The sequence below is a fragment of the Arachis stenosperma genome, chromosome 6 (genome assembly GCF_014773155.1).
Source record: "Arachis stenosperma cultivar V10309 chromosome 6, arast.V10309.gnm1.PFL2, whole genome shotgun sequence".
Classification (NCBI taxonomy): Eukaryota; Viridiplantae; Streptophyta; class Magnoliopsida; order Fabales; family Fabaceae; genus Arachis; species Arachis stenosperma.
This window is the reverse complement of record NC_080382.1, coordinates 121,557,043-121,583,441: the sequence shown is the minus strand read 5'-3', so window position 1 is coordinate 121,583,441 and position 26,399 is coordinate 121,557,043. Positions and strand designations below refer to the sequence as shown.

The window sequence follows — 26,399 nt, the reverse complement described above, 5'->3', positions numbered from 1 at the left end:
GATTTAGCATTTTTTAAGCAACACAACAAGAAAGTTCAATAACAAATTCAACTCAAGTCAGTAACAAATTCTACTTCCAGCAACAACCACATTTATAATAGGTTCAGCATCAAATTCAACTTACAACTCACAACAAATTCTACTTCTAGAGTTCTAGCAACAAATTCAGCTATGATAACTATGATAACTTTCAGGCAGCAACAAGAAAAAACAAGAAAATTGAAACAGAAAGAACATGGGGAACTCACTAACAAATTCAAGGTTCATGATAATCAGTAACAAATTTCAGCAACACATTCAACTTTCAACAACAAATTATTTTGGCAACAAAATCAAAGTGCAGTGATACAGCAACAAAATTGAAACAGAAAAAACAGGGGAAACTCACCAAATCGGGTTGCACGAAGGAATCTGACGGTGAAGGAGAAGCTGATAGTGAGGGAGAAGCTGACGGCAAGGTTCGAAGCAAGAAGACAACAACGAAGACTAGCCCACCGAGATCTGTTGCCTCTGTTACCGGCGACGAAGAGCGCAAAGAAGGGAGAGATCGAGACCAAGTGCGAGACAGAGACCGTGAGAAGCAAGAAGATGACCACCACCACCACCCGAGGGACCAGATGTGGTTCCGTCTGCTTCTGCTGCCAGCGAAGCGAGCACAGGGGAACGGGACCGCGACGACGACCAAAGTGAGTGGATGAGGTAAGAGACTGAGAGAGCGACGAGGTAAGGCGGTGAGAGACTGAGAGTGACGACTGTCGAGGTGAGGGAAGAGACGAGAGAGGGACTACTAAGTACTGAGTTCTGACTGCCGAGCTAGAGACGGAGAGAGCATAGAGACTGGCTGGATTAGGAGGGTTCTACTCAGACTCTCAGAGTCAAGAGTCTCAGATTTGGCATTTGGGCATAAGGTTTCATCGAAAGGGAAAGGGGAGGAGGGGGGGTGGGTTATGAAACGACGCTGTTTCAGGTATTAGGAAGAAAAAAAAGACCCGGACTGGGTTAAATTAACTGGCCGGGTCATCGGGTTTTACGAAAACCCGTCGGGTCGACCCGGATTCGATCGGGTCTGTTGCACAACTGGTTCAACGAGTAGTTCGGCCCGGCCAGGTGATCGGGTGACCGAATTTTCGGTCGAACCGGCTGAGTCGAGTCGGGTTTGATAACTATGGATGATATGCTTTCCAGTTCCAAATTCGTGGATCTTTTTCAATAAATGGTATCCTAATTCTATCCTGTCGTGTGTTTCTCCACCCGCTCACTCTCTCTTGTAAAAACATCTAGTACTTGTTTGAAAAAGCTCTATACAAAAGTACTTTTTAGAAAACGTAAGAGAAGAATTACAAAAATATAAATATTAAATTATTTTTAATAAATAAATTTTATTATTTTATTTGTGTAAATTTTAAAAAATATAATATTGATTTATGTGTATAAACTTAGGTTATAAAAAAAATATATACAAATTTAATAAATATAAATTATATATTTTTTATGTTTAAAATTTTTATAAATATAAATATAAATATAAATAATTATTAACTAAATATTAATAAAAAATAATAATATTTGCTGGTAACATACCATTTTTCTAATATTAAAATATAAACATGTTTAAAACTTTTGGATTCGAATCAAGTTGGGTTGGTCTAGTGGTTAGTTTATTAGTCCGCTTAAATAAGTGTTGGGGTTCGAATCCCACCTTATGCATGCAGCAACTCATTGGCCAGCGAAAAACCCTTAAATAGAGTTCAGTACCGTGACGGATTAATCCTTAACCATGTCAGATCGAGGGATACCGTGAAAAACAAAAAAAAAAACTTTTGGACCCAATATTTGTTTTGCGGCTTCGGCCCAGAAAAATGTGTTGCAGTAGCACCTTGACCTTTTTCTTTCGGAGCTTCTGCCTCCTTCTTGAGTTGTTGCATGCTGTATTTCGCTTCTCTAACCAGCTTCTATGCTTTCCTTACATTCTTTTTCACAAACATGCTCTTTCCTCACACCATAACAAACACCTACCACTGTAACCGTAACTGTAACCGCTTCCCCAGGTTCTGCACCTTCCTCACCGTGTCTCTCTCCACCTTCCTCTTCCTGTCTATCCCTCACTATTATTCTTCTTCTTCTCCTCGTTCATCCAATCTTGAACACGACGCTGCGGTTGCTTCTTTCAACCGCATGCTCCACGCGCGCCCTTCACCGCCGGTCTTCCATTTTAACAAGCTCTTGGCCGCTTTTGTGAAGATGAAGCGTTACCCCACTGCCATTTCTCTATGCACTGAAATGAGGTTGAAAGGTATCACTCCCTGTCTTGTCACTCTCACCATTTTGATAAATTGTTACTGCCATGTTGGTGAGGTCGCACTTGCTTTCTCTGTTTTCGGGAAGGTTATGAAATTTGGTTATGGCGTTGATATTGTGGTCTTGAATAGTTTGATTAAAGGGTTGTGTTTGGGTGGGGAGATTGTGAGAGCTTTGGAGTTTCATGATGAGCTTGTTGGGATGGGGTTTCGGTTGGATGAGTTCAGTTATGGGACTTTGATTGATGGGTTGTGCAAGGCTGGGCGTACCAGGGCGGCAGTTTGGATGCTGAGGAGGATAGAGGGGCGAGCAGTTAGGCCGAATGTTGTGATGTATAGCACTGTTATTGATGGATTGTGTAAAGATGGGCTTGTGAATGAGGCGCGTCATTTGTATCTTGAAATGATTGTTAAGGGTGTTAGTCCTAATTTGTTCACTTACCGGCCTCTAGTTTGCCAATTGTGTGTTGTGGGGCAAGTGAATGAAGCAGTTTGGTGGCTTAAGGAAATGGTTCTGAACGGCGTAGTCCCGGATGTTTATGTATGCACTATTTTGATTGATGCATTGTGTAAAAAAGGAATGTTAGTGGAAGCTCATTATATGTTTGATAAAATGATTGAATTGGGTCATGAACCTAGCATTGTTAGTTTCACTGCTTTGATACATGGTTATTGTTTGAATGATAGAGTAGATGAGGCAAGAGAACTATTTGACATGGTTTTTCGATGGGGTATTGCTCCTGATGTTTGGCTTTATAATATCCTGATAAGTGCATATTGTAAGCTTGAAAGATTAGATGAAGCTTTGAAGCTCTTCGATGAAATGTTTTGCAGGAAATTGTTTCCCAATCTTGTGACTTATAATTGTCTTATTGATTGTCTTTGCAAATCTGGGAGATTCTCATATGCTTGGAAGCTTGTTAATACAATGTGTGCTAATGACCTAAGCCCTGATATTGTCACTTATTGTATCTTCTTAGATGCTTTATGCAAAAACCAACATCTTGACAAGGCAGTTGCCTTATTTAGCAAACTGACTAAAAATGGGTTGGCCCCTGATGTTTGGAGTTATTCCATATTGATTAATAGTTATTGCAAAGAGCAAAGGATACACGAAGCTTTGGCGCTCTTGAGAGAAATGCATCTAAAGAATTTGGTTCCTCATACTGTAACTTATAGTTCTTTTATTGATGGTATGTGTAAATTGGGGAGGATCTCGAGTGCATTAAAGTTTCTTGATGAGATGCATGATATAGGTCCACCCCCTGATACAATAACTTACAGTGTCGTGTTAGATGCTTTATGCAAAACCCAAAATCTTGACCAGGCAATTTCATTATTTGACAAAATGGTTAAAAATGGTTTGGAACCTGATGTTTGTAGTTATACCATCTTGATTTCTGGATGTTGCAAGAGTGAAAGGATAGATGAAGCCATGCATCTCTTTGAAGAAATGCGTCTAAAAAATTTAGTTCCCGATTTTGTAACTTATATTTCCCTAGTGGATGGCTTGTGTAAAGTTGGTAGAATCTCAAATGCACGGCAGCTTGTTAATGTGATTCATGACAAAGGTCTACGCTTACGTCTTATCACTTACCTAGATGTACTTTGCAAAAGATGGCATCTTAACATGGACAGCAAGCGCCTTATTTCATAATGTTGTGGCCAAAGGTATTTGTATTGATATGCGCACATGGCTATCGCAATTCATGGTGTGTCTATAGGTTGAATGCAAAATATCACACAGGATTCTCTGAGCATCCTTGCTTATAGTGGGGTATCCGATGCCAAAAGTATACCATTATGATCTATGAACTTTGCGAAGAGATGTCGAATAAAGCACTGTCCTTGCTTAAAAGGTGGAGACATGGATGCTTCTCAAATGTTTTAACCTTTGAGAGTTATTCTTACTGTTCTGAAAAACAGACCCACAACGATAGAGTAACTAATTGAAGCCATTGCTGAAGGTCTTATGAGATGAAAAAACGAGGTCAGTTTCTTTAGTTTTTAATGTCCATTGTACCTTTTTTTTATGTTGAATTTGTTTGAAATTTTGAATATTTAACATGACGTATTTTGGGTTAGAGAAATTGGACCACAATGGCCTGGCTACTGTTGGAGTTTTGATGATTATATTTCGAGTTTTTGTTGCTGTCATCGGTTAACCTCCCTAGTCTTGAAATGACTTTGATACTCTCTTTTTTCCCATTATATTACTTTATACCCTTGGATTAGTGCTTCTGCTGTCTAACTTACACCCAAATAACCGTACTTAATGATGCAATGAACCTGGAGCATTGCCATAGTCGTACTGCATTCTTGTATTGTTGAACCAATACGCTTTTTCTTTTTATGTAGGTTCTTTTTCTGAGGTTTTTGATGGCTACTTGCTATGAAGAAGTAACTGGAACACAAATATATCTTGACTCCATAGTAGTTGTTTTAGGCTGCATTGTTCAACCCCCCCCAAAAAAAAACACAACAATAATAAAACCTTATCTCACTAGGTGGGGTCAGTTATATATATTTGTATTAAAACTGATGCCCAGGGATACAAGCGGACAGGGAGGATATATTTGTATTAAAGGAGGACCCTTGGCGATGCGCTAAGAACCTTAATTGTACAATTGGTATTTCTAGTCTTGAGGAATGAGAGCCTCGGTCTCATACAGTTCTGATGCAAAATGACTGTCATAGGGCCATAGGGGAAACTACTCTTAACTTCCCTATTTACATCATTCTCCCCTAATATTCCTTTCTAACTACTTTTCCCACCCAAACTCCTAGCCAGCGCTTTCTCTTTACCTAACTCAACTAATTCAGTTCGTGCCACATCCTTCCCTTTCTATTTCAAGTCTTCCCAAAACTGTTCCTAAGTAGCCTCAAACATTCACCCCCTTCTAATAGCTTTTGGTAAAAGATTTAATCTTTAATCTTTCTGATATGGTCAGTTAATAAAATCTGAAGCCATCAAAAGAATAGTAACAGCGTAACTCTTTCTAATTCAAAACTCATTTTGAACTTACTTCCATATGATGGAAGCACTACTGAATTGTCAATTCAAATTCAAAATAAAAAAATATATATATATCAAGCTCTTCTACTGTACTATACTTGACTCCCTCTTCCTGTTTTCATTAATTTCTCTCGATCTTGTTTACCTGATGTTATTTGATCTCCGCAAAGAGAAATCATGCATTTATTTCCAATCTGTTTATGGCCGAATCTTGACAACAAATCTCTATGTGGATAAGCATCCAAAGTATGATCCAAATGTTCTCATTCATTTTTGTTCCCCTTAATTTGGTTTTTTTATCTATTTTTTTATCTGCCTTATTTATTATGCTGAATTTGAGTATATTTTTTATAACGAATTTGAATTTCATTAGTTATTGTCATGACAGATTATTTGAATTTATTCTGATATCAATTGGGATTTGACATTACCTTAGGTGAATATAACTTGCTTTTAGGGAACTTTATGCTAGAGCTGCAGTTTCAAGTGGCGCATCTACTGCTATGCTTTATGTATTCTCTTAGATTTGGATCTAACACAACTGGTTGTGTTTTCTTAAAATTGTTCTGTTTCTGTAGTTGATTGACTTTTCTTAATAATATCTATCAAGCTCGCAAGCTATAATAAAAAATATCTATAATAAATTGAGACAATTTCTTATGGAATCCTCTATTTGGTATCCTTTGTTAGTGTTGGTTGGAGAAATTGGACAATTCCTGTTGATGTGTTTTGTTGGTTGGGATATGTGGCATTGCACTGTTCATATCATTGTATTGTGTTAGTGAATATTTGGATGGAGTATCACTCCCATGTATTCAATGATAGTATCTAACGGTCGAACTTTGTGAAATAGAGTTAGTTGTTTGCTTCTTCTTGGGGCAACTACAAGATCTTTCTAGAGGACATTCTCTCAGATATGCAAAGTGAATGGAACGCATTACTATTTTGATGTATATTTGTTTTACTCTTATCTTTAATATTGAGGATGTCTTATCCCTTGTGTAGTTTTATCCCCTTGATAACACTTTTTATAAGGGAAACAGAAAAGGACAAATTTTCTCATAGGGAATTGGAACTGGTGCTAGCTTGCTTATACAATTAGCCTTGTTTTGGAATTCATAAAGGTCCTTGAATTAAGAAGTGGGATTTCAGTACCTTGGAAAGGTCTATGTAGTTGGTGATGTTGTTCTAATTGTTTTGAGTTGTGGCTGCTATTCTGACAGGAAATAATTCGGTCACCTTGGCTCCTTTTAGTTTGTTCATTTTTGTTTAAAAATAACTTCTTTTGTTTTTTCCTTTCTGTCTTTTTGGTTATATGCTGACTGGATTCCTTTCATTTGTAGTATACAACTGCATTTTGTACGGAGAAAATGCAGATGTGATGATCGAGGAATGAGGATTTTGATCTGGAGGATGATGAGTAGGGATGATTGATAGTTCGGTTTTCTGCTAAACAAAATGGATGCTCTCTTTATTGATGTATTGTATACATAATCAGAATGCCCTGCTGAATGGGCAAAAGCTCTAAAATGGCATTGCAGGCGGGTTGTAAGATTGAGTTGAAGTTTGATAAATTACTCTGAGAAGGGTTCATTGCTAACTTCTTGGCATGGAATTGGGCATAAAACATTTTGACGACAGAACTTCCCTGAGCTCAGTAATTGCACATTTGAGGTGGCATTGCGTTCTAAAACTAGACTTAAGAACCAAAGTTTAGTTTGATAAATGATGACTGTGGTTCATTGTTCACTACCACCAAAGCCATGTAAACGCTCTGTACTCCTGGGTTCATTTGTGGATACCAGAGCTCTGCCTCACATGGTGTAATAGAGCCATGGCGGAGCTTTGCATGCCTGGGTTTCGTAGTTCTATTTGGGTGTGAAGTGAAGCTTGTTTCTCTGAATTTTTCGGGGGTTAGAGTTTTGTTTGATTTTCAATTGTGAAAGAAGAAAGATTTGGTTGTGATTTGAAAAGAAATTAGGGAGAAAAATGTGAAATTTTGGGTGAATGCAATCTTAAACAAGTGCATGCTTTTAGGGGAGGATAATCTCATTTAATTTTGGGATGTTTCTTGCACGTGGGACAGATGAGTTAAATTTTTGTGGGTTCACTAAAATTGTTGGCTTTTTTCCTTTATGAAATTTTTAGTTTTCTAACACGATTGTTTGAAATATAAGTCTTTCAGCAAATGAATGGAAACATATAACATAGATGGTAATTAATTGGAAACTTTCAACCAAAAACGTTCATTATAATAAACCCCAAACAAAAAATTATTGTACTAAATCATAATTAAAATAAATTTTGTTGGAAGCTAGATATAATAGGTAAGCACCAAAGCCATATTCGATCTTCAACTAGTATTTCTTTATAAAAAAAAAACAACGAAAAACAAAAGGTTTAATGAGTAACTGATTTTCACATGAAAACCAATCATCACATGCTACTCTACAAAAAGGAGCAAAGGAGACAAACAAAATACATCAACCTAAACATACCATGAGTAGTAGCTCTCCACTTGATGTAAACATGAACTAAATATAACTAGACATTAAATCACTCAATGTCTGATTTGAGCTGAATGCCTGTTTACCTTCTCTTAATCAAGAAATTCATCACAATCTGGTAGAGATGTCACAAGCATATACGATCCATTCACTAACAAAAAGTTTAGTAAGATATTAAATAGAAAAAAGTACAGTACATGTATGGTGAATCCAACACAAAAGGTCCAAGCATTAGAAGTTTAGAACCATAAAATCCATGAGATGTTTACGGAATTTTTGTCACATTGACGAAATTGATTCAATAAATTATCCAAAAACCAGGGGAAAAGGCTTGACACTAGCTGACACTTAATCAGAATCCTCATACACTTCTCCATTATCGGATAACTCGTCGAACGATCTGATGTCGAGCTGGTAGCGAAGGATGCCCCCAATTCCACCAAACCCCCTGCAAAATTGCGATCCTTCTTGTGACTTGTTGGTCACGAATTCAAGTGAGCATCCAAATCGTTTGTACTCGTTGGCGAACCACTCGAGCAAGGGCATTTTCTCCTGGACCTCCAACTCTGCAGAGGTGGTTGCATCTCGGAAGTTGCTTTGGTCGGTCTCTTGTTCCTTGCTCAAGTGCTTTATGATGATCTCACCATTAGTAGCATTTTTCAAGACATACCTATTAATGTCCAAATTTTCCCATACAATAAGTGTTTCAACTGCCCCCATCTCCAGAGCCTTCAATGTGTCATCAACCCCAAAGACGTATTTCCCGGTATCTTGACTGATCTCCTCAAAATATTTTCCTATCAGGCGTTTCTCTTGAATGAACTTCACATTTGACAAAATCTCCGCAGATAACTCAATGGCTTGATTAAAGCCATTTTCCCCACCATATGAAACATCAACCACGTTCAATATTTTTGCTTGCAGACGAGGATCAAACATATCAGACTGACTCAGCTCAGTCTTGAAGTCAGCTGAACCGGCAAGTATAAGTCCGGAAACATTAGGCTGACTAGTAGCAGGATTGATGAAGAACTGAGTGGCAAGTTCTGCAGTCTTCCTAACATAATTGTGCCTCTTTTCCATACGAAGACGGGCAAAACGCAAAGCTGACTGCCCTCCTCTACCGTGCTTCTTTGGCAGATCAACAGTAAATTTATGAAGCACCTCCCGAGTATTTCCACTTAAAGTCCCAAAAAGGGTTCCATTTCCATCCATAACAATAAAACCAAACTTGTCATCAGATTCTAAAAGTTCATTTAGAGCTTCAGTGTGAAACTTGTTATCACAGAGGTACAGTGATGCATTGATAGGCTTAAATGGTTCAAAATCAATTGTCACCTTCTTTTCCTTGCCATCTTCAGTGACAATGGTTCCGGTGTAAAGGACCAACCCATTTGGAGGAACTTTATTGTAAAGCTTTAACCTCTGTTGAGCAGAAGTAATGGCTCCCAACACCGACTGGCGGTTCACCCTACTTTTAATATTTGAAGCAGTTCCAAATTCATCTCCCAACATCTTAGTGACACGGGATATTTGATCACGTGGAGGCATGATTAGAGAAATCATGCTGGTACCATTGCCCCTTGCAGCTTCCAAAGCTTTAATCAATTTCTTGATCTTCCATATCTCAATGTTCTTGTCCGATTCTTGACCATCAGACATTGTTGGTGGTTAACAAGAATCCTAAAAATGCAACACAAAAGAAAATGAAAGAATAACTTAGCAAATCCTTACCAATTAATCATTACAAAATACCACTTTCAAAATCAAAATCACAAATACTTTACTATATTTCCTTATGATTGATACAGTAACAAGAAAAATATAAAGCAATATTTTGTACATGTCACAAATGCGGTGCTTAGGAATGTAGAGAGAGTCCATTATCAGAAAATTGCTAACTGCTTATTGACAAAGCAAAAAACCATGTGCAGTTCAGTACAAGTTGTTAGTACATTAGCATTTGGAAAATTGTAGTTGCTCATTAAGAAAAATTAAAAAGAAAAAGGCAAAGAGAAAACACTTGTCAAAACACAAGAACCAACAAAAGTCAAGGGTACAGGTGCATTTAAAAATAATCAACATTTATTTCAAGCACTTAGGTTTTGCTGTGTGGTTATTTCATAATTCATTTTCACAACTCATGCGAAGGTATCAGTATAATATGATACTACATTGAAGATGCATCAACCTAATTCACATTCTTTTTTAATTCTTCAAAAGAAAAATAGAAAACTGCTTTAATGCGGCAACAACCACCACCATCAAGCCTGGACTACTAGGTGATGTCAGCTTCGTGAATTAGCTGATGCCGAAGTGACAAAATTGCTGTAATATGGCAACAGCTGCAGCAGAAGAGAAGAAAATAGCTGGCACTTCTGTGCAAAGCTGATGTTAAACAGAAAATAGCTACATTGCGTTTTATTATTATAGTCACAAATCATCCCTCCTAAGAGCTTAACCTATTAGATAGTGGCTACGAACAATTTTATATTTTAACATGCCCGTCCACTCAACCACGCACCTTATGTCCAAAGAGTAGACAAAGAACAAGTTGACCTGACTTATACTAGATTGCTATGTATTCAAAAGAATTAAGACAACACAGAACTCTAGACCACATGGTTATAGAGTTTGTTGACAGTTCATGAACCATTCCACCCAAAAAGATTAAGTTCTAAGGTAAAAGGTACATAAAAGCCTTTATATCATGACCACACCACTATGGCAGAGCCAGAAACTTCATAGCCATATCAAAAAGAACCAGAAACAATAGTATGTCCACAAGCATAACCCTTAATAAACGATCAGAAAGTATACTCGTAATTCCCGGAAGCTAATATGATAGAATAATTGTTTTAAAAAAAAAAAAGAAAACGGATAAAATTACAAAAAATACTGAACTCTGGAAGATAGGTATTGTAGTTGTACTAACAGATCAAATTATCACAAGAAAAAAAAATGACAGGTATCACTGTTGCTGTTTCACTGTGTGTGAGTTTTTCTTTCTTATTTTAAGTTACGACAGGTTTTAAGATCCATAAAATCCTTAATCAATGAGCCTTTTTTTGGGCCCTTCCTTTTTCAATTTCCTACTTTTAAGACACGATTTTTGGAAAATAAGAATATAACACTCAAATAAGAAAAAACACGTTGTAGTCAAAACACAGAAGATTCAAGTCAAACTGCGAAAAATTTACATCAATGAAATGAAAAAAAAAATCCCACAATAAGAAGTATACCCAGAAACAAATCAACTCAAATAACACAAATACAGAAATAACAGAAAGTAACAGCAGCTATAACTTGTAATTGGATCCAATCTTGTTTTCACAAACTAATCGGATCTAATTTGGCAGAGAAAAGCATCAGCTATAAAAAAAAACCAAAAAAAAAAAGGAGAAAATAAACTCAGATCGAATCATAATAAGTCGATGCACGTAGAAAAGGGAGTGAATAATTGAATCCAACAAAAGTAGATACCTGTGTGATGAAATTAGGAGGAGTTCGAGAGGGATTTTAAACGAGAGGCTCTGCGACTAGGGTTTTTGCTTCCCCCTTAGCTCTAGTGACGTGCTTCTTCGACTTCAAGGCTGCTGCTTAAATTTTTTTTTTCATTCTTATTTGGATTTTCTGACAAATAGTTTGCAGGACCCACCCCACCATGTTCCTCCTTGTCGTCAAAATTTATTTTCCAATAATATTCCAATGGTTATTATTAATTTATTATTATTATTATTATTATTATTATTATTATTATTATTATTATTATTGTTGTTGTTTTTGTTTTCACTTTTCATGGCACATGGATTTCGATTATGTAAACAGGGAGCGGAGGGGCTTTTTATTTTGGGAGATACTTTCATAAAGATGTTTAAAAGTTAAAACGTCTTTTTATTTTTTAAGATGTTGTTATTAACTAACATTTAATATATATATATATATATATATATATATATATATATAATTAATTAAATTATATTATTTATGTTAAAATTAGATTAGACAAATTGATTTAGTAAAAAAATTAGTAAACCAAATTTTGAATCAATTTAAAAATTAATATTCTTTTTTATAACTACAATAATCTTATTATAGAAAATAACTAAAATATTTTTATTACATATTTTTTTAATTTTAAAAATCTTAAATTCTAATCCTATAACGACACAACGAAAAGAAAAGGGTTAGAATTTAGGACTCTTAATATATATATATATATATATATATATATATATATATATATATATATATATATATATATATCAGAAAAGCTCTGCATACAAGCCATTAGGGCTTGTATGCTTTACAAGTTCATTAACCAATAAACTCTTAAAACGCGCTGCAACCCTACGTTTAATACACGCGCTATATAACTACCAAATTTAAAAGATTTGTTTCCTTTCTTCGTTCTTCTTCTGGTTCTTCTTCTTCTCGTTCTTCTCTCCTTATTTCTAGATTTGTTTCGTTCTTCGTTATTCTCCTCGTTCTTCTTCTTCTTCTCGTTCTTCTTCTTCTCGTTTTTCTCTCTTTTAACTCCAGCTTCGTTTTCTATCGATTTTTGTTTACTGAAATCATAGTTTGGATTCGTTTTGAAGATAATGGTTGATTCAACGTCAGATTCTCAACTGAATCAGGGCGAAGTGGATTATGAATTTGAATCTAACGAAGTTCCTGAGGTTTGATTTACATACGTTTACTCTGAATTTTGTTGTAGTAATTTGTATAGCATTGTGTAGCTGAATAATTCGTGAACATTGACTATGAGACTAACGCGTCAATATAAATCTGTGGATTGAATGTAATGTATTAGTTTTGATTGATTATCTGGAATTTACAGCAGATGCTCGGGTGTAGATCAGACCTTTCTTTGGGTGTATTTGTTTTGGTAGTGTGGGTGTATTTACATTTATGGCTTTTTCTGCTATTTTAGCTGAGTTATTGTCATTCGGGTGTATTATATCAGGCATGATTGGGTATGTTTTTAGTTTTTTGTGACGGTGTATTCTGCAGCATGTGTGTTTACAACTTATGGCTTTTATTGTCATTTTAGTTGAGTTGGTGCCGTTCGGGTGTATTATATTTGCAATAGTTGGGTGTATTTATAGTTTTTGACATGGTGTATTCTGCAGCCTCTCTCTGTTGTTGATGACCAGTTTATTCCGAAGGTTGGAATGACCTTTACCACCCTTGAAGATGCTGAAAAATTTTACAGGAACTACGCCAAGGTTGCAGGTTTTTCTACAAGAGTTTGGAGTACAAATAGGAAGGGAAACGAGATTAAGAATCAATTGATTACATGTAGCAGAGAGGGAAAATGAAAATCTAAAATATCTTCGACCGAGAAGACGAATCTGACAGCCGGTTTAAACTGTCCTGCAAGAATTTATATACACACATTGAAGGATGTCGGTGCTTGGATCATTTCAAAGGTTGTGCTGGATCATTCACACCCCTGCTGTCCAAGTAAAGCAGAGATGCTCAAACAACACAGGGAACTAAGCATGTCCATTCGTCGTACAATAGAGAATAACGAGGAGGCCGGTATCAGACTAAGCAAAACCTACCAATCATTTGTTGCGGCTGCCGGTGGTCACTGCGAGTTAAATTTTATCGAAAAGGACATGAGGAATTACATTAGCAGGGAAGTGCGGAATGTTTCCGAACAAGAAGATGCAAAGGAATTCAGGAAATATTTGTTAAGAATGAAAGAGAAGAATCATAATTTCTTTTTTGAGCTTGAACTCGAGGAGGATCAATCGATTAAGTTGGCTTTTTGGGCCGATGCAAGAAGTAGAGCTGCCTTTGAGTATTTTGGAGACGTCATTTCATTTGACACCACCTACAATACAAACAGGTAACAAACTGCCCCTGTTTATGATGCTAAATTAATGTATTTTTATGAATCCGCAGCAGAGGTGTATATTGGCTGTTTTTTGGGTGTATACGAAGCATGTGTTTGGGTGTACCTAATGATTTTGCATTCTGCACTATGCTAATTTGTTTTCAGGTATAATTTGGTCTGTGGTTCTTTTGTCGGGGTGAATCACCACGGTCAGTCAACACTTCTCGGATGCTCTTTGATGAAAAACGAAGAAATTGAATCATTCAAATGGTTATTTCAATGTTGGCATCGTTGCATGGGAGGAAACGCTCCGAAAGGGTTTCTCACCGATCAATGCGCATCAATGAAAAGGGCTTTAGAGGCCTGTATGCCAACAACAATTCACCGTTGGTGTATTTGGCACATCATGAAGAAGATTCCAAGCAAATTAAACGGGTACAAGGGACATGCAGATATTGAACGAGAAATGAGCCAAATTGTTTTTAACTCTCATAGCAAAGACTCATTCGATAGGAATTGCAATGATTTTCTGCTGAATTTCGGTCTTCTGGACAACAAGTGGCTTTCAGGTAATGTTTGTTTAAAATCTGCAGCAGAGGTGTAAATTGCGTATTTTTTCGGGTGTATTTATAGTCTGTGTTTGGGTGTATTATGCAGATCTGTATGAAGACCGTCATATATGGGTTCCTATTTATCTGGATCACCACTTCTGGGCAGGGATGAGAAGCACACAAAGGAGCGAGAGCATGCATTCATTTTTTAACAAGTTTATCACCCGGAACAGCTCGCTTATTCAGTTCGTCAAACAATACGATAATTGCCTCGGAAGCAGGGAGCAAGCAGAGAGAGAATCAGATGCTGCAGATTTTCATACGGTCATACCGTGTGCAACCAAATCCTCCATTGAAGCTTAGTTTCAAGATGTGTACACTCATCAAAAGTTTAGGGAAGTCCAAGCGCAATTCAGAGGAAAGGCAAATTGCATCACCAGATTAACGAATTCCGCTCTAGGCTATTCAGTATACGAAGTCGAAGAACAAGTTTCCAGCTCAATATTCAACAAGTTTGTGGTTACTTATGACTCAGTTGCAGCCGAGGTAAAATGCCAATGCTTATTATTCGAGTCGAGATGGATACTGTGTCGTCACGCACTAAGCGTGTTAAGCTTTGAACAAGTAAGCCAAGTGTCACCTAGATATATACTGGAATGATGGAGCAAGAAGGTAAAGAGGCGACACACACACATCAAGAGCAGCCACGACGAGCCACTGATGGAGCCAAGAAGCAAGAGGTTTGACCAATTGGTTTTTCGTTCGCAAAATATTTGCGAATTTGCATCCGAATCGGAGGAGCCGACTGCATTTCTGCACCGTGCGTACGATAACGTCATGACTGAGATGGAATCATTAAAAGCCAAAAGGAAGGTGACATCTTCTTTATCCCACGAAGACGCCAACTTGGAATCCGTTAACGAGCTTCAAAGCCCGCCAAGGATCCGAACAAGAGGACGTCCAAAAAATAGGCTAGGTTCAAAGTTGGACAAACAGATTGCAAATGCCACAAAGAAGAAGAAAACGAAAGTTTTAAGCGAGGTAAAAGTAATGTTCTTTAAATTTGTGGTGATTGAGTTTATTTTTCTCGTTAATAGTTTAGCTAATATGTAAGTGTTATATTCAGACAAACCTGTTTGATGCTGCATCAGTGGTGCATTCAAATAACAGCCAATATCAAGGACATGTTATGAATTATCAGTTTACGGTACCAGCAGTAGTGGATAACTCTTTGGGTGTATAGTTTTACAGAATATGGGTGTAAAAGCACTGTTTCTCTTGGGTGTATTTTTGTGAATTCACATTTTACATTTTAAGTGTTTAGGGTTCAGGGTTTTAGTCTCAAAGCATCATGGGGGGATAGATTTCAGGGTGTATATTCAACTTTATTTGGGTTTAAAAAATTGCAGGTTATGGGTGTATATTTGATTTGATGTTTTTCTTCATATTTTGGTACCTGTAATTCATACATTTTGAATACAGCACAGACAGTTTAACAGCACATACAGTTTGGGTGTATATTTTAAGCAATCTTGGGTGTATATTAAACCCCCCGTTAGGAGTAAAATTTATAATCTGTCTTTAGATCTGCCTTGATGTTTTCCTTCATATTTAACCACCTGTAATACAGCTTTTGAATACAGCACAGACAGTTCAACAGCACATATAGTTTAACTATGGAAAAAAATTTCATTGAATAGAAGTTGTTTATAAATGGCAATTTTTTACAGCATTTGTTCAATTTACAAACTAGCTAGCAGTTGGATTACTTATTTTCTATATCAGTAGAATTTTTATCTGACAAAACGGACTCAATAATGCGGAGGATGGCTTCGACAGTCTTATTGCATTACTCACTCTAATTGCTTCATCTCTTTCTTTACTCATTTCATTGAATAGTATCCGCGAAGCATACTCCACTCTATAGTGGTCCACCTCGTCCTACAATTAAAAAGTATATTCTGTTTAAACAGCAATATTAATTCAGTAAAGTAATACAGAGTTATATAGTTCTAAAGACAGTTACCTGCTTCCAATTATCCCATTCATACTTCCTCTTTTTAATGTTTTCCGGCTCAATTAACTCAAGCCACTTCATAACGTAGATAGCGCAGTCATATCTGAAAATGAAGAAAATAAATTACAAATCTCATTTAGGAAAGTTTAATGTTCAGAGTCACAAATTTATACGTTGATTTTTGGCCTGATATTTTGACGTATGATGCTTTAATTTCCTTCTCCTTCTCGCCTTTCTTCAAAGGTTCCCCGCCAACATATGCTCTCATTCTTGAAATTACATATCCCTTAAATACCAAAACAAATCAGTAATACACCCGAATGAAATACACCCAAATGAATGCAAACAATGATTATTTAGAACATACTAAAGATATAAAATACACCCAAATGAATGCACAAGATACAACTAACTGAATAAACAACATACACCAAACTTGATCAACAAAATACACCCAAATGGTTCCACAAAATACACTCAAAGAAGAACACAGAGCCAACTTAAAGTGAATTTATTAAGCTGCTTTCTCTGATCGCTTGGAGCTTTCTTGTGTAGCGGGTCAAGTATATGAAATCTCCGCTTTCTTGTATCAATCACCCATAACCACCAATGGTTCGCGTGGCAAACATGTGCAAAAATTTGAAGGATTGCCATATTTCAGCAGTATGTTATTTTATTTGGCATATAAATAAAGAACGGTACTAACAAATTTTACAAATGAAAACTTACATATGGATGCGAAGTTAATTTTTTTGCATCTATGAAGGGAATAAAACTTGGGTAGTCTTCCACCCTGAATTCTTTATTGGTTTTAGGTGATATGAATTTCCCGTTTGGGTGCTTCGAAATGGCCATGTTCTGCAACAATTGTGAGACAACAAATATAATACTGAAAATACACCCAAGTGAATACTATAAATACACCCAAATGAATACACAATTTACACCCAAGTGAACTTAAAAAATACACCTAAATGAATACAGAAAATACACCCAAAATGCGTAGAAGTAATACTTACCACAATATCGGGGGGAGGAGGAGACAGTATACTTGTTCTTGAAACCTTTTATCTTTTGTCTGGTTGAGGATGAGGTACATGGCAGATACAATCTAGAAATATATGCCGAAATCAATTTATATTAATAAACATTGCAGTAAACTTTGGTGTAAAAATATTAGTGTTATTCTAATATTACCTCAACTTCTATATAAGTTGCTGGCTGGAGTAATGCAATGTGCATTTTTGTCAAAATGTATTTATCTTGGGCCATCAAAGTGCACATGTTCTCATACTTGTTAGTTCTGCCATCTGCGTATGTCTTGACTCGCGTCCCCCAGATGTAGCACTTCTGTTTCATATCATCCGTATTCTGATTTATTCCCGCAGGAGTTTCAAACCTCCCAGAACTTTCTCCCCCAGTCTCCCTTTGAATTTGTGGACTTTTACTCTCTTCTTTCGCCGCACTGCTTGCTATTTTTTGTACCAAATCGTCTAATTGTTCTAGCAAATTTGCAGTTTCTGGAGATTTTGCCCTTTCTGTCTCCTGCGTTGACGCTCTCTCCTGGCTTGAATCAGTCAAGCCAAGGCTGAATGATGGCACTGGATCTGTTTTAGGAACATAGGATGCTGTCCGTGCCATCATCATCAGGTATAACGTATTATAAGAGTAAGAATATACGGATCATAAGCAAAGATTGATTTTAGTCTGATGAACTTACATTTTAGATGGAGCTGGGGGAAGCGTGGGTATGGTTTCTTGAAGTTGTTGGGGGGGGGGGGTTCAGGAGTGCTGAACAGTTACACAAAATTAATCATGGCGTAAAAAAAACTACTCAGGAACAATATACACCCAAACTGTTACCAAATATACACCCGAACTGTAACCAAATATACACCCAAACTCTAAACAAATATTCACCCAATACTATTTCTTACGTTTCTGTAGTTCCTTCAATCTGTAGCAGAGGGGTTGGTTCAAAATCTGACTCAGGTGTTTCTTGAAGTTTCGGCACAGTGGTTGTTTGGGACGCCGGCACAAAAACTTGAATCGGGACTCTAAACAAGAAGAAAAATGAAAGGTTAACAACGCCTTTGAAAATAATAAGGTTATAAGGTTGAAATATTCTTGAAAAACTCACATTACAAGTGCATCCGACGGTGTCTGTTCCCTCACAACCATCATATTCGAATCAGCCGGCTCACTGGCTGACTGTTGAACCGGACTCAACCTAAAATACACCGAAAGAAAGCCAAAAAATACACCCGAACAATTAAAAAAGAAGACAGGCTTTATTTTTTGAGAACTTACATACTTGTAGTTTTTACTTTTTTTTCTGCCTTTTTTTTTCTTGAATAAAATAATAAAGGGCTTTTTTTTTCTAAAAAAATATATACAGAATTAGAAGTAGAAGGTAATAGAAGAACAAAAGTAACGGTTATTTGAAAGAGAAATTATATGCTCTCTGATGGCTGGTTTACACTACTCTGTTCTGTGCGTCCTTGAGAGGAAGGATCATCACTTCCCAAGTTCACAGCCGGTATTCTAAACAGATTTCATGTTATTCAGACAAAATAAGAGACAGGTATAAAATACACCCAAATGAATGCACAAGATGCAACCAACTGAATGGACAATATACACCCAACACAACAAACGAAATATCCCAACTTAATAAACAACATACACCCAACTTGATCAACAAAATACACCCAAATGGTTCCACAAAATACACCCAAATCATGATAACAAGATTTTATTAAATAAAACTTCTTACGTTTCAGAGGAGACATAGCGACCTTCTGTCGATCGCAGGTCAGCTTCATTCTCCCTGCGAAACAAGAAACAATTATTAGCAAAGAAAACACACCAAAATCTGAAATAGACACCCCAGCAAGACATACCCCTCTGCAGCAGATTTATCAACGTTTTCCCTTAGCAATTCATCTAGTTCTTCACTTGATATTTCATATCTCTCACTACATTCATAAAAGAAGATGTTAACAAAAATAATTACGATGATAGATGGTAATATAGCTTACGAGGTACTGTACCCATCAAAGTATTGATCTTCTTCAGGAGATGAATCCTCTACAACAAATTTTTTCTTTTTTGATTGTGTTCTGGGTGGAAAAAAAAAGTATGAATCAGAAATAAAAAATTAATTTTATCACAGAATATTTATCCAAAGAAGTGCTTACTTTTTTTGGTGTTGTTTTTGTCTTTTTCTTTTTCTTTTCCTTCTCCACCGGTATTGATTCTTCGCTTTTATAAGTTAATAAGAGACACTTCAGTTAATATACGAAATCTTTATAATCAAGCCAAAAGAAAGGAGTAATAATTTCAGAACATTACTCATCACTTGATTCAGATTCAGATTCTGAATCAGAATCTGACTCCTCTTGACTCTTCTTTCTTTTTCTGGAGTCCAATCTGGAAGGCAAACAATCATTATTTAGAACATACTAAAGATATAAAATACACCCAAATGAATGCACAAGATACATCCAACTGAATGGACAATATACACCCAATGCAGTAAAAGAAACACACCCAACTTAATAAACTACATAGACCCAACTTGATCAACAAAATACACCCAAATGGTTCCACCAAATACACCCAACTCCAAAAAAAAATTACACCCAAGTATGGTACTTACTTTTTTCCCTTTTTGCTGGGATGTTTCCTTGGTGAATCCTCTGAGTCTTCTTGAGTCTCAGACTCAGAGGTAGAACTGTCACTGTCAGTAGTTGTTTTTGTCTCCGAAGACGATGTTGAACTCATCTTCTTTTTTTTTTGATTTCTTGTTTTTTTTCCTTTTTTTCTATTTTTTTTATTTTTTCTCTTGTCTCCGCCATCTTTACAATTCCCTGAAACATTAGATATTTTAGTTAGCAGCATTCAGGTAAATAAAATACACCCAACATATTATGTTTACTTACCAAAATTTCTTCTGTTTCTGCACTCATTCTTTCCACCAACTGCTCCTTACTCCAGTTGGCAATCCAGGGTTTTGGTGGTCTTTCAGCCCTTTTCTTGCCTTTGTTTTTTGAAAGATGAAAGTAAATTATCATCAGGGCAAAGAGGCAGCCATCAATTGCCTTCTTCTTTTTTTCCTTGTAGTCTGTGATGCCCTTGACGATGAAGGTCAAAACATGCCCCGCCCAGTTTCGCTCCGTGATGCCGTCCATCTCAAAAATTGGGGCCAGGTGCACAGGCGAGATTTTGTTTATTATCGTTGGCAAAAGGAACGCCATCTGTATATAGAGGATGAAAATCCTCTTGAACATTAGGCGTTCCTCTTCGTTACCAATGCCGATATCCATCATCTCATCGGTAAGACTTTTGAGGGTCTTACCCTGGAATCTTCTAAATATTATTTTGTTATCCTCAGAAAGTTTCTTATACTCGACTTTCTGAGGAAATAGATCTCCTACAAAAAGGAAAACAACAAAGTATCAAAGTCGGTTCAAATACACCCAAGCATCAACTTAATATACACCTATAATTTTTAGCTAGTTACCTGTTGCATTGATGCCAAGCGCATGACCTATTTTTCTTGGTGTTATTTTGAAAGAATCATATCCTGTTTCCAGTCTGTTCTCCCCAAGTTTGAAGTTGTTTGCCAGCTCCCTTAACAGTTGGTGATGCACCCTTAGTGGTGGGATGTGCATCAACCCACCGAATCCGAGATCCCTCACAATCGCCTTCTTCTCCTCAGTCATGTTTTTGAATTTATCACTTAGGAGATGTGTGGCACACTTAAGGTCTTTTGTTTGGTTTCTTGCTGCCATTTTCTCTGAAATGAAAAATACACCCAAAGATATAAGTAAGATACACCCATATATATGTGTCAGATACACCCATTAATAACAGTAAGATACACCCATATATATGAGTCAGATACACCCAAAGATATCAGTAAGATACACCCATATATATGAGTCAGATACACCCATATATATGAGTCAGATACACCCATTGATAACAGTGAGATACACCCATAGATATGATTCAGATACATCCATATATATCAGTCAGGTATCACTCAAACATGCTTCAATATACAAGGTCAAGCAACATTACAAGGTCAAGCAATATACACCCCCCAATCTACGGAATATACCCCCAAAAATCAGTTACCAGAAGATCTAGAACAACAAGAATAAGAGTAAAACCTAGAACAACAACGTAGAAGAACAGTGTAACAAAGAAGCAAGAATAACAGTAAACCCTAGAACAACAACGTAGAAGAAAAGTAAAACCTAGTTCGTAATCTGGAAAATATACAGGAATCGTAATGTAACGTACCTTGAGTATTGTTGCTTTGTTTTCTCTGGAGATTCTTGATGGAGAGTTTGATGGTGTGTTGATGGAGGTTTCGAAGGTTAGCGACGAGTTGTATATTTTGATTTTCGAATTTTGCTCGAAAATGGAAGGGTTGCGTTTTCTTCGAATTGATTTGAGAAGTGGAAGAAGTGGAAGAGTCTGCCGTTACTCGAAGCGTACGTAACCATTTGAATGGGAGCGCGTGAATGTTACGCTCCATTCAATCCCTCTTCATGCGCGTGTATTGTTTATGGGTTGGGCCAACTTGTAAAACTTGTAACTCGTTTTTGCTTGTATGTGTAGCAGGCCCGTATATATATATATATATATATATATATATATATATATATATATATATATATATATATAAAAGAATATTTCAGTCATTTTTTATAATAGAAATATTGTAATTATTTTTTATGAAAAAATATTAATTTAGACTGATTCAAGGTATAATTTATCGATTTTTTAGCCAAATCAATTTATCTAATCTAATTTTGATAAAAATAACATAGTTTAATCAATTATATATATTGAATTTTAATTATTAAAAAACATTAAAAAAAAAACGTTTTAAACATTTTTATCTGAGTGACTTCTTTTTATTTTTTGTATTACAGTAGTTTTTTTAATAATATAAAAATTTAATGTATTTTTATTTAAAATCTCATTTTTAGATTTGTATTTTAATATTAAAAATTTTTTTATATGAATATTATAAATCTAAATCTTTGATTTGAGTTTTTTTAATTTTTTTTGTTTTTGTATTCAAAACCGGCTCTCAGTTTTTTATTTTCACTCAACTCATTTTCAATTTTTTATTCTCACTTAAATCTGATCCAAAGTTTTTTATTCTTATCCAAATTTAAGTTTTCGATTTATAGTTTTTATTTTTTTTTAAATATTTTCATATTAATAAGAAACACATCAACTCTCTATAACTATGCATAATATATTTCTCCAATCCATTATAAAAAAATTTGTCAAGCAGAGACGCATGTACATTTTTTTTTATCTAAAACTCAAATGCAAAATGACTTAGTTAAGTAAATAATTTGTCACCTTAATTGACTAGGGTTTAGTTGACAATACTGCACAATATGACACATTTAAAATTTTTTTATATATATTTTTAAATTATTTATATTTTTTAGACGGATGTTTTTAGATATGAAAAGAAAATCAGTACCATACAATAAAATAGATGTGTATAAAATATTTATATTTATGATATCAGTTAAAAAAGTAACTTGCGATTTAATTTTTGTTATTATTATTATTTTAAATCTTACAAAATATAGGTTCTGATTAAGAATTTAATATTTTTAAATATACAACTTACAAAATGTAGGTTGTATTTTGCCCTTTTTTTAATAACATAAAATATAAATTATATTTTAAATTTTAAATTTTTATTTTATTTTAAGACCTGCAAAATATAAGTTGTGTTTTGATTTTTTTTTTATATTATAAATTGTATGTTGCGTTTTACGTATTAAAAATATTTTAATCTAAAAATTTTGCCTATAAATATGATTGTCATTCAACTTTTTTTCATATTTTTGGTTTTTTTGTGACAATTAGTAGTGTCAAAAAAAATGGGTGAAGTGAGATTAAGGCTATAGAAAGTATTGTAAATTCGTAAATAACAGTGAGATCATACCAAACACATACAAGGGAGTAACTTTTGCATGTAAATGTCTGTTTTTTTTTTTTTTTTTTTTTTTTTTGCTATTTCATGTACCATGAGTTTTGTAGAATTACAAAGTGGACTTTATGAGAACATAGAAAGTCACATTTCAAAGAGGATGAGCAACATTTTATATAGAAGTCATATACAAGCATTTAGTGGGCTGATAGAGTTTCAAATAATATCCATCACTAACGATGCATGTATACAACAGATATTCTATATTTATCAACAAATCCAATTTCATGTGTCGATTATAGAGTTGTACGTTGAGTTTGAACAGCATATGGGGAAGGACCCAGTTGGCAAGGAGTTGAATATGGATGAAATCAGGGACATAGGTTGGAAAAAAGATAACAACGACAGTGAAGATGAATTCAAAACCAACTACGAAGTCGATGACGAAACGATGACGGAGATGAGACAAACAATCCGGCGGTGCAAAATGAAGCAAATGTAGCTGTCAACCAGCAACCCTTCGGTGTTTTGTCTTTTATGCGAGTTCTAAATCTCGCAATCATATATGCTCCAAAATTTCCTGAGTATGCAAATATGTGTATATTATATTTTTTTTTCATTAAAGTTACCATTACTAATTTTTTTTATTTAGTCTTGACTGACAAACGATAATTTGAATATCATAGGTGAATGCAATTTTATGGTGGAAGATGAGTTTAGTATCGGAATAAAATTTGATTTTAGAAAGTCGGTGATATTTACAATCAAAAGCTATATTATCTCTATAAAATTCCAGATTTCAAAAAAATAAAATAATAAAATTATTTATGATTTATTATATTTATTCGCAATTATATTTTTAGAGATTTTATATTAAACTGGGCATTTTTTTAGTTATGATTTACAATTTTAGAAATTGAAAAAAAAAAATGAGAGTTTTATATGCTTAATTTTAAATATTTAGATTTTGAGCTTTATTTTAAGATTTTAAAGAAAATTGATTTTTATTATCTCTAATTCTTGAATTAGAGTAATTATTTGAAAATGATTTGTAAGTTTATAAATAAATAGTGCTTTCCCTTAAATATACTTTTGTTGCATTCAAATTGGTTTTCAATTACTCTATTGTCCCTAATTTTATTAAAATTATAAAATTACCCTTATACTTAATTTAACCCTAACCCTAATTTAACCCTAACACAACACACTCCCTCACTCTCCAAAACCCTAGTCGCACACCTTTTTCCCATAGCACCTAAACACCCACGCAGAGAAAAGAAAAAGGGAAGGGAGAAGAGGGAAATCAGGGAAAAAGAGAGGGAGAGTTGCGCCAGAAGAGAGGAAGCCGCCGTCACGCCACCATCGTCCAGCTCATTGTTATGCCGTGATGTCGTGCTCCACGTTGTTGCCGTCGCCGTTCGTGAAGAGAGAGAGAGAGAGAGAGATGTCGCCATCACTGTCGTTCTTGCTCACCGTTGAGGAAGCCATCACCGTGCATGCCGTCGTCGGAGAAGCAAAAGCCAATGGAGGGAAGGAAGCCGCGCCGTTCGTTGCTGCTTCCGGCACTATCCGTCGTTTCCAGTCGTTGCTGTTCGTGCCAGTCGCCTACCATGGTGGTTGTCGCACCTTTAGTCACCGAAAATTGCTGCTGAAGCTGCAGCTGCTCCATTTTTTGGTTCTTATCTGAGTTCAGTAAGTCGCTCTTATCCCAGAACCCTTACCGTTGTTATTTTGTTATAAGTTATTGAGTTTTACGCGATGTTAATATCTCAAAGTTGAGCTTCAGTTCTTGCATGCTATGTTTGATGAACGGTTGCCGCTGCGGGAATGGACTGAGTTGACGTCGCTGTTGCAAATTAAGGGCTTTAAAGAAATTTTGTCGTGTTGTTAAGAAGCAATCGAGGTAGGAATTTTACTTAAAATTTATTTTATATTACAAAATTGTTATAAATAGATATTGATGTAAAAAATATATTTCTATGATTATGTGAGTCTTATGGATGTGGTTGTTTACTTGATTAAATTACTGATTGCTTAAGTGGTGTGTGGTTATTGATAAGAAATTGATTTGAAAAGTTGATTTGGTTGAATATTATGAAAAATGGTTTTCTTAGTTCTGGAGTTAATTTGATAATGAAAATAAATTGGCATTGAAAATGATCTGAGATATTAGAATTGGTTTTGTTGATTTATCATAAATAATTATGAGAATTGAAAATGATTTGAGATATGAAAATGATTTAATTTTAGAAGTGGTTTGATTTTGAATTGGTTTGATTTTATAAATGATTTGATTTTGGAGTTGATTTGACTTTGAAAAAGATTTAATATTTTAATTGGTTCGATTTTGAAAATGATTTGATATTAGAATTGGTTGGATTTCGGAAAATGATTAGAGATTTGGAAATAGTTTAGTTAAGACCCTTGAAGAGTGGTAAAAGTCTATGTTTTAAAGGAGATGCTGTCAAAAAATGGTTATTAAATGGATTATTTAGAAAGATTTGGATTTAAGAAATTATATGATTTGATTTTGAGTTATTAAGAAAATGGTTATGTCTTGAGTTTGATTTATTTAGAAAAAATGAATTATATTTTGAATAAGAATTATTGATGAACGGAATGGGAGGTGTGATGAGGATAAGTATAATAATAAGGAATGATGATGATTGAATTTGAATGAAGGATGATGAGGATTGATTTTAAAGTATGATTTTTGAATGAATTGAAATGATATTGAGAATGAGTTTTTGAATGAGATACCTGGGCAGTAGCAACAATAGTGGGTCGTCCCACTTGCTCTGGGTCAGTGATTGAGACGCCTAGACAGTAGCAGTAGTAGTGGTTTATTCCACTTGCTCTGTGTTGAGTTCTTAAACACCCACCTGGGTAGTAGCAGCAATAGTGGTTCATTCCACTTGCTTTGGGTTAAACAGGTAGTAACAAAGGGGTTGTGGCTCGGACCCACTTGCTCCGCGATGCGATGTTTCTCTCCAAGGTTAGCTACCAGGACATGTCGGGTTTGCTATATAACTGACAGATGATATCATCAGTCATAGGGCAGACATGCATCATATGCATTTGTATGCTTTGTTTGAGTTTGAATTTATTTTGGTTTGCCTAATTGCTTAACCGTTATTAACTGCTATCTGATTTATTTACTGTAACTGCTATATATACCTGTACTTTC

General features: G+C 35.3%; 2 protein-coding genes across 3 annotated transcripts; one reads left to right on the top strand and one right to left on the bottom strand.

Moving 5' to 3' along the window:
* Positions 1-1,948: 1,948 nt before the first annotated feature.
* LOC130936156 (pentatricopeptide repeat-containing protein At3g22470, mitochondrial-like) lies at positions 1,949-7,437 on the top strand. 2 transcript variants are annotated; one of them, XM_057866168.1, is made up of 2 exons: positions 1,949-4,287; positions 6,657-7,437. In XM_057866168.1, exon 1 carries the CDS (start codon positions 1,984-1,986, stop codon positions 3,952-3,954), a length of 1,971 nt encoding a protein of 656 aa, XP_057722151.1. In that variant the 5' UTR covers positions 1,949-1,983; the 3' UTR covers positions 3,955-4,287; positions 6,657-7,437. The 2 variants fall into 2 exon arrangements, with proteins under 2 accessions (XP_057722151.1, XP_057722152.1); XM_057866169.1 differs by lacking the exon at positions 6,657-7,437 and adding an exon at positions 4,656-4,858.
* Positions 7,438-7,884: 447 nt separating this feature from the next.
* On the bottom strand, positions 7,885-11,514 carry LOC130934599 (eukaryotic peptide chain release factor subunit 1-3). The gene is made up of 2 exons (XM_057864156.1): positions 11,304-11,514; positions 7,885-9,503 (listed from the first exon to the last, which is right to left on the bottom strand). Exon 2 carries the CDS (start codon positions 9,480-9,482, stop codon positions 8,169-8,171), a length of 1,314 nt encoding a protein of 437 aa, XP_057720139.1. The 5' UTR covers positions 9,483-9,503; positions 11,304-11,514; the 3' UTR covers positions 7,885-8,168.
* Positions 11,515-26,399: the final 14,885 nt, after the last annotated feature.